Consider the following 14,299-nt stretch of genomic DNA (forward strand, 5'->3'; position numbering starts at 1 on the left):
ATAAATGTGTGCCTCCAACTTTGCACTATCAGTTTTGGAGGAGTACCACATATGGATATGGGGGGGTTGGAACTGAAATAATTGCATCAAGAGAATTGCTTATATTTTTATATATAAAATGTGTGTATAATAAAAACGTTTATATTAAAAATTACTGTAAAATTATTTTAAAAATTCTACAAGCGTTATTTTTAACCGGATGTATCGTCATGATGGGCTTGACGTCACTCTCGGTATAAATTGAGCACCGAGGGGCGGGGTTATTTTTATCCTCACGGACGTGGTGTTGACGGGTCGTAGTGCAGGGTAGTGAAGGGAAATCTTTTTTTTTGAAGGTAGTTTATTGTTTTGGATTTAAAGGTAAAGTTTGAGAATGCCTCGTGTATACGTAGGCAGGTTGAGTTATCATGTCCGCGAAAAGGACATCCAGAGGTTCTTCAGCGGCTACGGAAAGCTGTTGGAGATTGATTTGAAGAACGGGTAAGTTTCGGAAGCTAATGTGGCTAACTCGTCTGGCGGTTTTTTTTTCTTTTTTGTTATTTCGTGTGCAGTAAATGTTTACTTCAGTGTAAAATAAAATATAACTTTAAAAAACCTCTTCGTCTTAGTGTTTATTAGCTACCGAGTGTAAAGGCTAACTTCTCGAATGTTCTCGGAAAGGCTGTCGGTTGGTTTGTGGAACTTGGGCCGCGTGGCCAAAATGGCGGACTCGCTGGAAAACAATACCGTCGGTCATGTTTGCTGGCTCGGCTACCATCTTGTCTGCTTTCCTGGTTATTTGTGTGAGAAATGCGCTCAAATGTGGAACATTTTTATCGAGACGTCGTGACCTGATTTATTTTAAGTTTTAAGCGAATATTTGGTTCTTCCATGAGCTTCGACGCTTTGGTCGCCTGCACGCGCGAGCGCTTATAATGAGTATCCGGTGTATTAGCCCCATCTTCATGTGGTTTAGCGTCATGTTTGAATGAAAAGTTAATCAAACACATGTCTATGATTTTGAGCATTCTAAATTTACAGAACAGACCTTTTTTATTTGTAAAGGAAAGTTAGAACTTGGAAGTTTTTGAACTGGATTTTTCGAATAGTTGAGGAAATTCTGTCTAGTGAGCTGAATCAGATGGAAGGTTTGCATGTTAAATCTGTACAGCTCAACAGATCAGTTTCAAAGGACACTTAAAAACTTGTATTTTAGGAATTTCTAAAGATACGATCGTTATTCTGAATAATATTCTGGTTCGCCGGTAATCATTCGGCGTGATGTCGAGTTCTCATCTTTAGTCCCGTTTGACGTGAAGAGTAATTTGGAGCAGTTTTGAATTCCTTTTGTCTTCAGTCGTGTCCGATGTTTAAACACAAGTAATAATCCTTCCTCCTGACAGTGTTAATTTGGGGGCTGCTATGGCCTGAAGGTTAGAGAAGCAGCTTTGGGCCCAAAAGGTTGCTGGCTCCATTCCTGGGACCGGCAGGAAAAATGTGAGAGGGGTCAAGTGAATAAACAGCACTTTCTTTCTATCCTGGCTGAAGTGCAAGGCATCGAACTCCCCAGCCATCTGCTCACTTGTGTATTCACTACTTCAGGTGGTTTAAAGTGCATATCACGGGTAAATTCAGGAGCAAGATCAATGTAATTCTCCTATTTTATATTAAACTTTGGTCAAATATCTGTAGCATTTTGTGCAATTTTTTTGCCTTGTGCAATACCAGAAAAATTCAGTTGAAATCAAGCCATTTGAGGTGGATTGGTCTGCCTCTGAAAAAACTTGGTATCTGGATTTCCCGGGAAACATTGATTTTCGTGACATCATCTGCGGGACGCCTCCTTCTGAATCCTACGTCAGTACTAGTTTGTTTACGACCTGGTGGTTTTCTGCAAATATCTTCAACGTTATCAAGTAATAATTAAAATGGTTAACAGCTGTATTGTAGGAGGGTGTAGCAACACCAATCATGATGGGATTAGTATTCATAGTTTTCCAAAAGACTGGACAATGAGAGAGAAATGGGAGCGCTTCCGCAGATAACGTCACGATTCTGGCTTCAGACTCCCTTGGGATTTTTCCAGACGTGTTTTATTTTATTTTTTTCTGCTGTAGACAGATGGCCTTGTGCAAAATTACCCTTCTGGATGAGTGTGTAAAGGGACACTATATATTTTTTATATATATATATATATATATATATATATATATATATATATATATATATATAGTGTGTGTGTGTGTGTATGTGTGTGTGTATGTGTGTGTGTGTATATATGTGTGTGTGTGTGTGTGTATATATGTGTGTGTATATATATATGTATGCATGTGTGTGTGTGTGTATGTATATATATATATATATATATAAACCTAAATTGGCCCCAAATATGCCCTTTAAATGCAGAGGAGGAATTTCACTGTGCTTGAGTGTACGTGTGACAGAAAGGCGGCTTCTCTTCTCTTACCATCAACATGCATGCCAGTGTTTTCCCCAGAAAAAAAATTAAAGCCCTAAATTCTGGCATGATAATACACAGACAATTGAGTGCTGATGGCGTGAAGCGAAACTAGGGGAGTCCGGGTGTCTCTCCCTCGGAAATTTTTTTTGAAAATATTGTTTCAGTGATTTCTGACCTAAATAGTATTAATGTATACGCATTTGAAATTTCACCTTGAAGTTCAACATGCAAGTTAAACTGTTTTGTTATAGATTACTGAGGTATATGATGGATTGAAAATCTACGGAGATCCCTTAATTATCTATGATCAAGTAGTGTTGTAACAAAAATGTGCATTAAAATCTGAAGTGGTTTGCTCCATCTTATGCAATCCAATGGAGAGAATCGATCATCATGACCTCCTGTTGATCACAAAGGGATCTGAACCTAAGAACTGCCACCTTAAAGTAAGTTGCTGTAGTACTATATCTGTAATGATTCTGATGCAATTACCATAATATATGTATAACTAAGATGCACTGAAAAGTAAAGCGACTGCATATTATAAAGTTTAAATTTTATTAAATAGACTAGATTAAGATTAAAACATTTAATTTAAAAGAAATTTAAAAGAAAAGGGAACTTAATTCATACATTTAAGTTTGCAGAAAGATTATGTACTTATAAACACATTCATGAAGAGAATTTGTGTCAAATGTAGCCTAATTTCGAATAATAATGAGCATATTTGGCAGTGTGACATCACTGTGACCCTTTAACAAAAGAATAATCCAGAGCCGCCTTTTGTTAAATGGATCCCAGTGACGTCTCTCTGCCAAAAATGCTTATGATTATTGTTTGAAATTCTGCTATATTTGACATGTTTGGACAACTTCACTTCGTGGGTGTTTATACATGCATAATCTTTCTGCACACCCAAACTAATGAATTAAGTTTTCTACTCCTTTAAAGCAGATTAATTCTCCTTGGTGTTTGCTTGGCCCATGTTGGGCAACCTTCTTAGTCCATCCATGCTGATGGTGGATCAAATTGTCCAGCGAGTGCTTTTTGAGCCAGTTGCTGTGATCAAAATTGACTACGTTTTCGTTGTCGTGACAGTTGTCTGGTTTTGTGCGCCATCACTCACGTTGGTTTGTTGACGTTTAGTCACCCAATCTTTGATCGAAGCCATAATGATAATAGACTAGGTCAAACTTGTGGTTTAAATCAGTTGGCTTTGTCTGTCTGGTGAGGGACAACATCGGCAGCCAATGAGATCGCTTGTAATGAATCGGAAAGTTCCGGGATGTCTGACGTTTTCGTTCTATATTTTTATTGGAGGGTTTGAACACGTGATCTTGACAAAGCCAACAGATTAGTTTGTTTACATCATGCCACGCGGACATATTACTTTTACAGAATCAACACAAGCGTTGGGAAAAAAAGACTGCTTGTTTTACATAAATGTCAATCAGTATGTAAATGGATCTGTTATTTGCTCTCCTATGTATCTAGTTACTTGTGGGTAGGAAATTTAAAGTATCGGTGTAAATCTAAGCGTATTGGATTTTAACTAAAGCGACTAAGCGTATTGGCAGAGCAAGCAAATGCTTTGGGGAAAACCATGCATGCAAACATTCAAAAGCACTCGTATTTTGTAGCAAATTTGGTTTGCACTTTATTATATACAGAATCCAAAGAGATAAACCTTATTTATATTGGAGCTGTGTTTAGTTAAAATAATTATGTACAAGTATATATATATATATATATATATATATATATATATATATATATATATATATAAATAAACTATTTTAAAATAAAAATTAACTAAATAAAACAAATAAGAAACTACATTAACAATTCTACATGGCATTAGATGAAATTATATCGAAGGACAGATTAGTGCCAATACTTAAATATGTACAAAATACGCAGACTAATAATTAACTTTAGACCAATAATTACTAATAAAAGCCCTCACAGAAAGATTTCTTGATACTGTCATCAAAACTATTAAAAAATTTGGCAGCAGAAAAGGAAAAAGAACTAAGGCCAGACTTAGAAGAAGCTTGACATTTCTAGATCTAGTGTTATAATTATGTACTTCTAAATTTAAGTAAAAAATATTAGACAAATATTTTATTAGGAAATCATGAAAACACAAGTTTCACTTTCCCTGCTTGTTTAATTTTGGCTTTTGCTGATCTTAGAAGGCAAAGTTATACTCAATTCAATGATGGGGGTGAAATACCAGAAACCTTATAAGGCCTGGCCTTAGCATTTTGTTAATCTTGTGAAAAAAATTAATTCACACGGTGCTTGGCAAACTTAAAGTCCCCTATGCTTATTGAGAAGTGCAATATTATTGCGTAAGCAGTGAAATTAAGTGTTTTATCTTGCACAGCTTTGTGTGAACTATGGACTTGACTCGCGCTGCCCTAGCTGTACTGTGACGCAGTGAAATCAGTTACAGGATTTGTGATTTTAAAAAAAAGTATTTTATGCATGATATGCATTATTGCAGTGTGTCAAAAAGTATTTAATCATTTTTGACAAAGTGGGAATGAACGGATAAACCATGAGAGGAACCAGTTTTCTGGGTGATGCAAGGTACCGGGAAGTCATTCTGAACAGGTGTATACAGCAGTAGCTCTTTGGTAAAAAATCTACAGTGTTTGAGAGGGATTAAACCCCAGAACAAGTGTGAAACTCTGCTTTCTATTTTGGGCGAGTGCAAATCTTTAAGGTATTCATGTGGAACCATGTATAACAAAATGCTGAGGTAACCTTTAACCACTAATGTTTTGATTCTTTTTGCGTTGCAGGTACGGGTTTGTGGAGTTTGAGGATACCCGTGATGCGGATGATGCTGTGTACGAGCTGAACGGCAAGGAGCTGTGCGGCGAACGCGTGGTGGTTGAGCATGCCAGGGGGCCCCGTCGGGACCGGGATGGCTACGGTGGGGGTTGGGGTTCTGGCCGCAGTAAGTCCAGTCTCATAAAGATAATGAATGCTGTTTATTCCCAGGTGTTGTGGGACAGACATCGAAATGCAGCCCCTCGCTTCCATCAGTCTCGGTAGTTGTCCAGCTGTTTGGGGAATCTTGGAGAGGAATTGCGCTGCTGAAGTTTTCTTACTGGTGCACACAGCAAAACCAGGCCAGAGACGACGGCGGGATGGATTTAATTTCTAACAATTGGCCTATTCAGTTTAAATGTAATTTTGTTAATTGTGTAGCTGGGTTTACCTAGGAAAGGATATGACTTCTTGCAAGTCTTTCGCAAAAAAAAAAAATGGCTAGTTTTAAGTTAGATTTGGCATTGCAACAATGTTTACATGTCGGATGACAGGCGTGGTCTTAAATTTTTTTTTTCTTTGCATCTGCATAAAATAAAATGCCTCGCTGACATGTAAACAAAGGTTGTGATGTGTAATCATGCTGTGTGTGTGCGTTTGAAATCAACATTAACAAGTCCTTGATGTTTCAATTTGAAAGAGTCCAGTGCGGGCTGTGTCCGAGTCCATTGAGGCTAAGATGACTGCCTGTCCCGTTTGGCCTTGGCTTTCACCTTACAATGTGTGTGTGACCTTTGCCCTTTGACCCTTGGCTGACCTAACCGGAAGCCATGATGACAGCAGCCTTTTGCCAATAGACCAGGGTGATGGTGAGGAAACCCATTGGTTTTTATGTATGACGAAATATTGGAGGTTTTTATGGGTTAAAAAAAAGAAATAGTAGCAGTCATCTAGTCTTAAGCAGGGGGGAAAAAAGGCAGTGGGCTTCCGTTGCTCTGTGTGGTCAATATGAAAGGTAATGCTTGTCCTAGTCCTTAGTGTTTTTAGTTTTTTTTTTCCCCCCCACCTTTTGGAGAGGGTAACATCAAGATTTAGAAAAACAAAAGGCTTATTTGGAACCCAGGAGGATACCCATGCACTTGACAGAGTCACAGTTAAAATATAAACTGGGGTCTTAACGTTGCTTGATTATCCTTTTAGTATATACTAGTCATGCTATCCAAAATCTTGTTTGTTCTGCATACCCTCGGGTTGTGCAGGTCACCTCATGGGTTCCGCATCAGTAATATCCAGGCTGTTGCTGTTAAAGTAATTTGACCTTTTAACCTCTGCCAACATCTTTCCTTTTTTTTTCTTTTTAAACAATCCTTTCAGAATATCTGGTGCTGAGGTAAACCACATCAAGGTGTATTTGATCCTTCAACGAAACGAAAAAAGCAGAAAGCTGAAGCTCAGACTTCTTAAATTTGAGTTTAGTGAGCGCTTTGCCCTAAATTGGTCACTTGTCATGGTATTTCTCCTTTTCTGACTGTTCTCCTTCGCTTTGTGTCTAAAGGTAGTAGTGGTTACAGCAGCAGGAGCCGCTCTGGCAGAGACAAATACGGACCTCCTGTCCGCACCGAGTACCGACTCATTGTGGAGAACTTGTCCAGTCGCTGCAGCTGGCAAGACCTCAAGGTAAGCAATGTGCACAAACGTGAGTCACTATTTGCTCTCTGTGGATGGAGTTTTTGCTATTTAAATAAAGCTGATCATATTTATACTTCCTCCCATTCGATTGCTCAGGATTTCATGCGCCAAGCCGGTGAGGTGACCTACGCTGATGCCCACAAGGAACGGACTAACGAAGGCGTGATCGAGTTCCGCTCCTACTCCGATATGAAGAGAGCCCTGGACAAACTAGATGGCACTGACATTAATGGGAGGAAGATCCGTCTGGTGGAGGATAAACCCAAACGGCGCCGCTCGTACTCGGGCAGCCGGTCCAGGTCGGTTCAGACGTCTGAGAGTAGTGGATTTTGAATTGTCTTTTAAATAAACCTCCCTGATCATGATGAACGCTTTGGTTATCAGGTCCCGCAGCAGACGCCGCTCTCGTAGCAGGAGCCGTAGGAGCAGGAGCTCGCGAAGCCGCTCAAGGTCTCACTCTCGGTAAGGGCTTTTTTTTTTTTTTTTTTTTGGTTCTGGGGTGGACTCAGGAATCTTGTTTGTGGCCTGATACTAGAACAGTTAAATGAGTGGTGGGGGGTAGTTTGTATGCCAATTCGTTTGAGTAACAGGAATCAGACTGCATAATGCTGAATTGGTTACGAATTAATCATTTCTTTAGTTTGGGGATCTTTCAAAATATTGTCTCGTCAGGAATATTCTTCAAGGAATAGTTCCTTAAGGGCTAAAATTAAGCTGTATTAATGAAATTTAAAATACGGATAAGGATGTAAACGGTTCTCTCTCGGTGGTAATGTCATTGCAAAACTAACTGAACTCCTTTGTCTGTCAACAGCTCCCGATCCCACAGCAAGCGCCGCTCTCATTCCAGGTCCAAGAGAAAGTCCCGCTCCAAGTCTCCAGCTAAATCCCGCTCTAAGAAGTCCCGTTCCCGTTCTCACTCCCGCAAGTCTCACAGCCGCTCTGGGAGCCGCAAGTCGCGCTCCAAGAGCCTTTCAAAGCCCCGGTCTGAGCGTGGTTCTCGCAGCCACTCCAAGGAGAAGTCAGTGAGCAAGAAATCACGCAGCCGGTCAGCTTCACCCATGGAGAACGGAGACAAAAAATCCGTCTCGCGTTCTCCTTCTCCGCATGAGGATCGGCACCGTTCCAAATCGCCCTCAAAGCGGTCACAGTCTCGCTCTCCTTCTCGGTCCAAATCCCGTTCACGTTCGCGCTCCAGATCCGCCTCGCAGGACTGAGTGTATGCCGTTTTGTATGGTAGCTCAGAAAGTCGGCACTTGATACAAAGGTGCATCGTATTTAGATCAGATCGTACATGTTTGACGTTGCATGAGAGCTAAAGGGCTAATTGTAAATATCAAGTGGGTACCAGATTTGTAAATTAATCTTGAGTAGCGCGCGCCCCCCCCCCCCCCCCCCCCCCCCCCCCCCCCCCCCAAGCTATTAGCTTTTCTTTTTTCAAATGCATTGCTATTCCATCAGCCGTCATACTGACTGGCGAAACTTTACTTTCATCCAAGTGATAAGGAATAAACAAAGGCTTGTGTTGCTTCTTAGCTAAAGTGTAATAAATATTTTGATTTGGATGAGACTCCAACAGATTACTTGCCTGCCTACATGTGGTTTTTGAGTATTGTGAAATGGTTTAGTCTTAGTGGTTTTGTGATCTTGCTACGCAACATTGCTGTACAGAAACTAAAGTTTCTCTTTTCTTTTTTTCCCCCTGTTATTGATGCTTTTAGCTTCTTTTTTCTTTTTTTCTTCTCTCTCCCCCAATAGTAGGAGTCCCACACTGTTTTCATTTTTAAACTGGTGTCTTGGGTATTCTGCGATATTTTAGTTAAATAAACTTGGTTGACTTTTCTTGTTTGCAAAATGTGATTTTTCACTCTTCAGCATTGTGTGAATGTAGACATTTATGAAATGTGAACTGACGAAGAACCTGACTTAATCACTTTAAATTGAAAAATGTAAAAATGGATGACGATGCATCATTTCATAAATTCTTAGCTGATAGAACTAGACATTAGGTGTAATATAAGACAAATATATTACTTAAGAAGACACTTTGCATTACTCCAGGGAAGAAATATAAAGGGAAAGTTTGCTGGATGTTATGGAAGTTTCAAGTGATCTTTTGGTGTCCTTAGAAAGTGACTTGCCATTATGCTTCATAAACAGGTTTTCAGAAGTTATGGCATGTCTGACTTCATGTCAAGGAATAACCTCAGTTGTTTGAGGAGCACTGCAATATTTAGAATGACTGTTCCATTCTGTCTTGTAAAGATGATGTGCACCAGATGAAAATCTCTACTTGTAGGCTACCATATTCTCTCTCATCCTGTGGTGTTATTCACTTTGTTGCAGTGGAGTGTGTATTTTGTCACAACCTTAAAAACACGGAGTTGAGAAGCTACAACTTGGGTGTGCTCTGTCCTGCTCCAATCCCACAGTAGCCAACTGCACGAGCAGCAGTCTGTGTACGTCTATATACATATGGTATATTAGTCGTAGCGGTGCCAATGTATATTTTTTTAATCTGTCAATTATTTAAACACTGAGCTTTTTTTTTTTAATAAATAAAACTAGGCTACATAACTGCAGCCTTAAGTCCTTATTTTCACTGAATACATGTGCTAGTTTATATGCCTTCATGTTTTTGAGGCTGATAATTCAGTGCTGCTGCTGTTGCTACAGTACTGAAGTGTTACTGCCACACCAGGAAAAAAAAATCCGTATAATGTAATAGCGTGGTGTGTTATACAACTCCGATTCCAAAAAAGTTGGGACAAAGTACAAATTGTAAATAAAAACGGAATGCAATAATTTACAAATCTCAAAAACTGATATTGTATTCACAATAGAACATAGACAACATATCAAATGTCGAAAGTGAGACAATTTGAAATTTCATGACAGCAACACATCTCAAAAAAGTTGGGACAGGGGCAATAAGAGGTTGGAAAAGTTAAAGGTACAAAAAAGGAACAGCTGGAGGACCAAATTGCAACTCATTAGGTCAATTGGCAATAGGTCATTAACATGACTGGGTATAAAAAGAGCATCTTGGAGTGGCAGCGGCTCTCAGAAGTAAAGATGGAAAGAGGATCACCAATCCCCCTAATTCTGCGCCGACAAATAGTGGAGCAATATCAGAAAGGAGTTCGACAGTGTAAAATTGCAAAGAGTTTGAACATATCATCTACAGTGCATAATATCATCAAAAGATTCAGAGAATCTGGAAGAATCTGTGCGTAAGGGTCAAGGCCGGAAAACCATACTGGGTGCCCGTGATCTTCGGGCCCTTAGACGGCACTGCATCACATATGGGCATGCTTCTGTATTGGAAATCACAAAATGGGCTCAGGAATATTTCCAGAGAACATTATCTGTGAACACAATTCACCATGCCATCCGCCGTTGCCAGCTAAAACTCGATAGTTCAAAGAAGAAGCCGCATCTAAACATGATCCAGAAGCGCAGACGTCTTCTCTGGGCCAAGGCTCATTTAAAATGGACTGTGGCAAAGTGGAAAACTGTTCTGTGGTCAGACGAATCAAAATTTGAAGTTCTTTATGGAAATCAGCGACACCGTGTCATTCGGACTAAAGAGGAGAAGGACGACCCAAGTTGTTATCAGCGCTCAGTTCAGAAGCCTGCATCTCTGATGGTATGGGGTTGCATTAGTGCGTGTGGCATGGGCAGCTTACACATCTGGAAAGACACCATCAATGCTGAAAGGTATATCCAGGTTCTAGAGCAACATATGCTCCCATCCAGACGACGTCTCTTTCAGGGAAGACCTTGCATTTTCCAACATGACAATGCCAAACCACATACTGCATCAATTACAGCAGGGGTCACCAAACTACGGCCCGCCGGCCAGATCCGGCCCGCCACCCCCTTTGACCGGCCCCCCAGCCCCTCTGCCCCCCATCACTTGAACCGGCCCTATGAGGCAATCCCCAAAAGTGGTCATGGCCTATTTTTTTAAATTGCTTTTTGGCAAATAATAACATGTCTGCATCTTGTATTTTGTTGATTTTATCAATTAAAATTGATATTTAGTTATAAAATGAACTATTCATATTTTCCGAATTTTCGTCATATGCTCGCAATCAAGCAGTGACAGGCAGCGCACGCGCAGAGAACTGTCAGTGTTCAGGACAGCAAAATGGCTAGCGGTAAGCGAAAAGCTGACAGAGAGTGCAGAGTTTTTAAAGAGTAGTGGACCACTGATTATTTTTTCGTTCAGTGTAAGGACCGTGCAGTTTGTCTTGTATGTAAAGAAAGTGTGCCGGTTTTCAAAGAATATAATCTGCGTCGTCACTACGAAACCTGCCACAAAGAGTATGTTAGTTTGCGAGGGCAAACAAGAGAAGACAGGATTCGAAGGATGAAATGCGGACTGGCTGCACAACAGAATGTATTCCTTCGCCAAACCCAGATCAACCAGGCTGCTGTCCGAGCTCGCTATAAGGCAGCTCACCTACTAGCTACCCATGGAAAGCCGTTTACTGATGGGGACTTTGTTAAAGTATGCATGCTTGCTGTGGCCGAGGAGGTGCGTCCCGACAAGAAGGATGCGCTCAATGCGGTGAGTCTCTCCGCACCTACTATGACCAGGCGAACTGAAGATTTGGGGGACAACGTGTATGACCAGCTGAATGAGAGAGCGTCAGAATTCGAGTTTTTTGCTTTGGCCATGGATGAGAGCAATGACGTGCAGGACACAGCACAACTGCTGTGATCTATTGATCTATTGTTCATATTATTATAATTTCACTGTTTTTTAAAATGTATTTATTTTATAGGCCTATTTATTTGACCTTTATTAAGTGCTGCATACAATTATTATTTATATTATTAATAATATCAACAGGGCTACCTACAATTTATAATATTCCACTCACCTTTGCCAGTGTCAATCACCTCAAATAGGCAGATGTTTCTTACCTTGACAGCTTTGATGTTATTTTTATTAGAAAACAAATAAATGGAAAATCTGTGGTATTTCAAATTAAAACAAAGTGTGAAGACTCTATTACTACTTTTGCAAACCACTAGTAAAGATAAACAAATATGTGCCAGGAATCAAGTGTTGATATAGTAGTGTTGATATAGTAGTGTGGATATAGTAATGGGGATATAGTAGTGGGGATGGCCGTGCCAGGCTAGTAATCTCTACTACACAATGAGGCCTGCTGGTGGTCATATTTGTCTGGGTCATACAATTCTATGTGATATAGCTGACCCGACCCTGGCCCCCCATCACAGTCAGGAACGACAATGTGGCCCCCAAAGAAAAAAGTTTGGTGACCCCTGAATTACAGCATCATGGCTGCGTAGAAGAAGGGTCCGGGTACTGAACTGGCCAGCCTGCAGTCCAGATCTTTCACCCATAGAAAACATTTGGCGCATCATAAAATGGAAGATACGACAAAAAGACCTAAGACAGTTGAGCAACTAGAATCCTACATTAGACAAGAATGGGTTAACATCTCATTATCTCTAGCCGCTTTATCCTGTTCTACAGGGTCACAGGCAAGCTGGAGCCTATCCCAGCTGACTACGGGCGAAAGGCGGGGTACACCCTGGACAAGTCGCCAGGTCATCACAGGACTGACACACAGACACAGACAACCATTCACACTCACATTCACACCTACGCTCAATTTAGAGTCACCAGTTAACCTAACCTGCATGTCTTTGGACTGTGGGGGAAACCGGAGCACCCGGGGGGAACATGCAAACTCCGCACAGAAAGGCCCTTGCCGGCCACAGGGCTCGAACCCAGACCTTCTTGCTGTGAGGCGACAGCGCTAACCACTACACCACCGTGCCGCCTGGGTTAACATTCCTATCCCTAAACTTGAGCAACTTGTCTCCTCAGTCCCCAGACGTTTACAGACTGTTGTAAAGAGAAAAGGGGATGTCTCACAGTGGGAAACATGGCCTTGTCCCAACTTTTTTGAGATGTGTTGTTGTCATGAAATTTAAAATCACCAAATTTTTCTCTTTAAATGATACATTTTCTCAGTTTAAACATTTGATATGTCATCTATGTTCTATTCTGAATAAAATATGGAATTTTGAATCTTCCACATCATTGCATTCCGTTTTTATTTACAATTTGTACTTTGTCCCAACTTTTTTGGAATCGGGGTTGCATAACAATATATTAACATTTTCACATTACGTAAGAAGGTTCATGCTATAATGTGATAACTTTAAACTCATGTTTGAATGAGGTGTGTGGAGAATAAATGGGAACATGGTAATTATTCCCCATATTACCTAGTTTATTCCCAACATTACCATTTATTCCTCCATATTACCCAGTTTGTTCCCCACATTACCCAGTTTATTCCTCATATTCCCTGGTTTATTACCCAGTTTATTCCCCATATTGTGGTTTATTCCCTGTATTACCCAGTTTATTACCCGGTTTATTCCCCATATTGTGGTTTATTCCCCATATTGTGGTTTATTCCCTGTATTACTCAGCTTATTACCCGGTTTATTCCCCATATTGTGGTTTATTCCCTGTATTACCCGGCTTATTACCCGGTTTATTCCCCATATTGTGGTTTATTCCCCATATTACGGTTTATTCCCTGTATTACTCAGCTTATTACCCAGTTTATTCCCCATATTGTGGTTTATTCCCTATATTACCCAGCTTATTACCCGGTTTATTCCCCATATTGTGGTTTATTCCCCATATTACGGTTTATTCCCTGTATTACTCAGCTTATTACCCAGTTTATTCCCCATATTACGGTTTATTCCCTATATTACCCAGCTTATTACCCAGTTTATTCCCCATATTGTGGTTTATTCCCTGTATTACCCAGCTTATTACCCAGTTTATTCCCCATATTACGGTTTATTCCCTATATTACCCAGCTTATTACCCAGTTTATTCCCCATATTGTGGTTTATTCCCTGTATTACCCAGTTTATTACCCGGTTTATTCCCCATATTGTGGTTTATTCCCCATATTGTGGTTTATTCCCTGTATTACTCAGCTTATTACCCGGTTTATTCCCCATATTGTGGTTTATTCCCTGTATTACCCGGCTTATTACCCGGTTTATTCCCCATATTGTGGTTTATTCCCCATATTACGGTTTATTCCCTGTATTACTCAGCTTATTACCCAGTTTATTCCCCATATTGTGGTTTATTCCCTATATTACCCAGCTTATTACCCGGTTTATTCCCCATATTGTGGTTTATTCCCCATATTACGGTTTATTCCCTGTATTACTCAGCTTATTACCCAGTTTATTCCCCATATTACGGTTTATTCCCTATATTACCCAGCTTATTACCCAGTTTATTCCCCATATTGTGGTTTATTCCCTATATTACCCAGCTTATTACCCAGTTTATTCCCCATATTG

The 14,299-nt window shown here is 40.2% G+C and overlaps 1 protein-coding gene across 1 annotated transcript; it reads left to right on the top strand.

Annotated features, from left to right (window-relative positions):
• The first annotated feature begins 283 nt into the window (after window positions 1–283).
• Window positions 284–8,303, top strand: srsf6b (serine and arginine rich splicing factor 6b). Its single transcript, XM_060910504.1, has 6 exons — window positions 284–480; window positions 5,251–5,408; window positions 6,777–6,898; window positions 7,007–7,209; window positions 7,295–7,372; window positions 7,725–8,303. The coding sequence occupies exons 1-6, from the start codon at window positions 374–376 to the stop codon at window positions 8,125–8,127; spliced, it is 1,071 nt and encodes a 356-aa protein (XP_060766487.1). The 5' UTR covers window positions 284–373; the 3' UTR covers window positions 8,128–8,303.
• The last annotated feature ends 5,996 nt before the right edge of the window (window positions 8,304–14,299 follow it).

This window comes from Neoarius graeffei, chromosome 26 (genome assembly GCF_027579695.1).
Source record: "Neoarius graeffei isolate fNeoGra1 chromosome 26, fNeoGra1.pri, whole genome shotgun sequence".
Lineage (NCBI taxonomy): Eukaryota > Metazoa > Chordata > Actinopteri > Siluriformes > Ariidae > Neoarius > Neoarius graeffei.